The sequence below is a fragment of the Trichechus manatus genome, unplaced genomic scaffold (genome assembly GCF_000243295.1).
Source record: "Trichechus manatus latirostris isolate Lorelei unplaced genomic scaffold, TriManLat1.0 scaffold00255, whole genome shotgun sequence".
Taxonomy (NCBI): Eukaryota; Metazoa; Chordata; class Mammalia; order Sirenia; family Trichechidae; genus Trichechus; species Trichechus manatus.
This window is the reverse complement of record NW_004444191.1, coordinates 1,331,253-1,334,329: the sequence shown is the minus strand read 5'-3', so window position 1 is coordinate 1,334,329 and position 3,077 is coordinate 1,331,253. Positions and strand designations below refer to the sequence as shown.

General features: G+C 50.2%; 1 protein-coding gene across 2 annotated transcripts in view; it reads right to left on the bottom strand.

The window, feature by feature from the left end:
* MARCO (macrophage receptor with collagenous structure) overlaps positions 1-3,077 on the bottom strand; it is a 50,217-nt gene that overhangs the window by 2,922 nt on the left and 44,218 nt on the right. For both annotated transcript variants that reach the window (XM_023724696.1, XM_023724695.1), the window contains 3 exons: positions 2,186-2,230; positions 945-1,043; positions 126-170 (listed from right to left, as the gene is read on the bottom strand). In XM_023724696.1, coding sequence (XP_023580464.1) covers positions 126-170; positions 945-1,043; positions 2,186-2,230 — 189 coding nt within the window. The remainder of the gene's footprint in view (positions 1-125; positions 171-944; positions 1,044-2,185; positions 2,231-3,077) is intronic.

Sequence of the window (3,077 nt, the reverse complement as noted above, 5' to 3'; positions counted from 1 at the left end):
TTAGCTTTTCCCCAAAATGAGGAATTTCTTTGAGAATCAAGGCCTTTTCCCCAACCACACACTCGATTTCTAAGTACATAATTGACTCTAAAGCACAAATTAAAGAGAATATAAACAGTAATTACCTTTTTGACCCTGTTCTCCCTTTACCCCTTTCTGCCCGGGAGATCCTGTCATGAGGAGAAAAAGCACACAATTTGAAAGAAACCAAGCCTAGGTCCCCTCGCCCTCCTTTGTCAGCAGTAGGGGGGAGGGTGGAGGCGTGGGAAGGGGCCAGGCTGTCTCCTTTGGTCTTGCCAGGGAACTAGCATCATGGGTATGGGATCTGCTGTGGGCTCCATTGGTTGAGCAAGAAGAAAGGGGCCTAAGCTGCAGCAGGAAGGATTTAAGTTAGACTGTTGTTAACTGCCACCAAGTCGACCCTCAACTCGTGGTGACCCCATACACAATAGGATTGGACTGCAGCGATCCAGATTGTGATCACATTTCATTGGCTGATTTTTTACAAGTGGATCACCAGGCCTTTCTTCCTAGTCTGTCTTAGTCTGGACGCTCCACTGAAACTTGTTAAGCATCACAGCACGATGCAAGCCTCCCCTGAGAGGCTGGTGGTGGCTGCACATTGGCCTGGGGTCAAAGCTGGGTCTCCTGCATGGAAGGGGAGACTTCTACCAATGAACACCACTGCCCCTGGCATTTGACAGGTAAGAGACATGGCACGGGATGGAAGCATCCCTTCATGGAAGGACCCAGTCAGGCATGGAAACTGTCTGGGGCGACAGTGGGGTCGACAGACACGGGGCAATTTCATGGTCTGTCTCCCCGAGGTCCAGGGCTGTGATTTGTTCGGTCTGTATGCTCAGTGCCTGGGGCCCTGTCAGCTGAATCCTCGCACTTCTGCTTGCCCCTCTTACAAACCCACAAATCAGAAACGGAGGGCTTACCTTTCATCCCTGGGTCTCCCTTCTGGCCAGCTGGTCCAGATGCACCCTTGGGGCCTGCTGGCCCTGGACTTCCTCTTTCTCCCTTCACGCCTGCAAGGCCTGGAGAGGAGAGAGACCACCTCCATCAGCCACTCCGCTCTGCTTCACGAGGAGAACCCACAGGCCTTGGTGTTTGATGTGTGAGTTGGCCTTTCGCCCATGGAGGGGCTGTTTGAATGCTCAGCCTGTGTCTTAGGTCCCAGTAGGGGGATGGCTCTGACCCCCTGACCGCCACCTAAACACTGATGTTGAGCATGCAGGTGGAGCGCAAGCCGGATCGTGTGGAAGTCCTAGCCGCGTTGGGAGAATATGCTAGAATGTTTCTAGGTCCCAATTTCTCACTTAGTAACATAAAACAGTAAAAATTATCTAGCTCATGCAAACAAAGATTGCTCAAGAAATCTAAGAAACCGTGCTTTAGCACTCACTAGGGAAGTGCTGTTCAGAGGACTAGAGACGGTGTGTCAGAAGTGCGAGCTCAGTAACCGACCACCAGCAAGGCCTCCGTCAGCGAGGATGAGAATAATGACAGCCTACTTAAGAGCAGCAGGTGGAGGACAGAAGGGGCTTGTAGGGCACCAGATCGAGTCAAATCAAACCAGCTACCCTGGAGTCCACTCTGACTCATGGCAACCCCATGCGTGTCAGAGTAAAACTGTGCTCCATAGGGTTTTCAGTGGCTGATTTTTTGTAAGTAGATTGCCAGGACTTTCTTCTGCAGTGCTTCTCGGTGTACTTAAGCCTCTAACCTTTCGGTTAGCAGCTGAGTGTATTGACCGTTTGCACCTCACAGTGACTCCTGGCAGCGGGGCACAGAGGAGACAGAAATGGACCACAGCAGATTTGGGGAAGCAACCTATCCGCCACCTTGGGGACTGGAGAGGGAGGTCAGCAGCTCCATGGTGTCTAGCAGCATGGCCTGGCGACCCCACCTGTATCCCCAGCAATCCTGACATTTTTTTTTCCCTTCTCCACCCGACCCCCCTAGGAGACTGAGTTCGTGTTGTTCCCCAGGATTTCCAAAGGAACAATCCAGGAAGGAGTGACAGAACCCTGGAGTATTAGCCTGCAACGGGCTTGGGCATGGCAGCTTTGGAGGGAAGGTCACACAGCTGGACGTTCTGTCAACAAGCACTGCCCTCTGAGTGCACAGGCCTCTCCAGTCCTCGTTCTGAGTAATTAAAATGAAGCCAGCCCCTTACCTGGGACTCCTAATTCTCCTTTTGTTCCTTTCTGTCCTTGAAGTCCTAAGATCAAAACAAAATAAAAAGTTGGGGGGAGATAATAAAACTTAGATATTAGACACTTTTAATCTTAGACAGCTCTAGCTTTTGTCTGATTAATGCAGACGGAAAGATACATTGGTTCGCCACAATTGTTGAAAGGCTCTTTAGTGGAGTATAAATGGAGACAGGCTGCAGATAAATGGGGATGAGTGGATTGGGGTGAAATAGAAATGCACTGGAGTAAATCCTGGCTTAGACAGACCCCACACTCGCTGGCTGGCCTTCCCTACCCACTGATAACCTGACTCGGAGTCGAAATCCAATCCCACTCCTTGCCGCTGCATTTTATTGGAAGATACTTGGGAGGTATTCTGAAAATAAAGTTATCTGGATTTTCAAAATATCTTGGAGGGACTCAGTGGCCACCAGGTGCTTCGTGGACCCTCACCCATAGTAGATGCCCCATTAGTATTTGCTGATTTCTTTCAGTGTGGTCCCCCAAAACCAAAAAACCAAACCCATTGTGGTTGAGACAATTCCGACTCGTAGTAACCCTACAGAACAGAGTAGAACTGCCGCATAGGGTTTCCAAGGCCATAATCTTTACAGAAGCAGACTGCCACATCTTTCTCCCTCAAAGCGGCTGGTAGGGTTGAACTGCTGACCTTTCAGTTAGCAGCTGAGTGCTTAACCACTGTGCCACCAGGGCTCCTTATGTGGTCCCTAGTGTGGCTAAAGGGTCCTGCTCAAGTCCAGAACAAGGAAGAAAAATAACTGCAATCATTCATGATGATCGAATTTATAGTTCCAATGGGGAAGATCCTTCCATCCTTCCTCCCTCCCTCCCTCCTTCCTCCTTCCTCCCTCC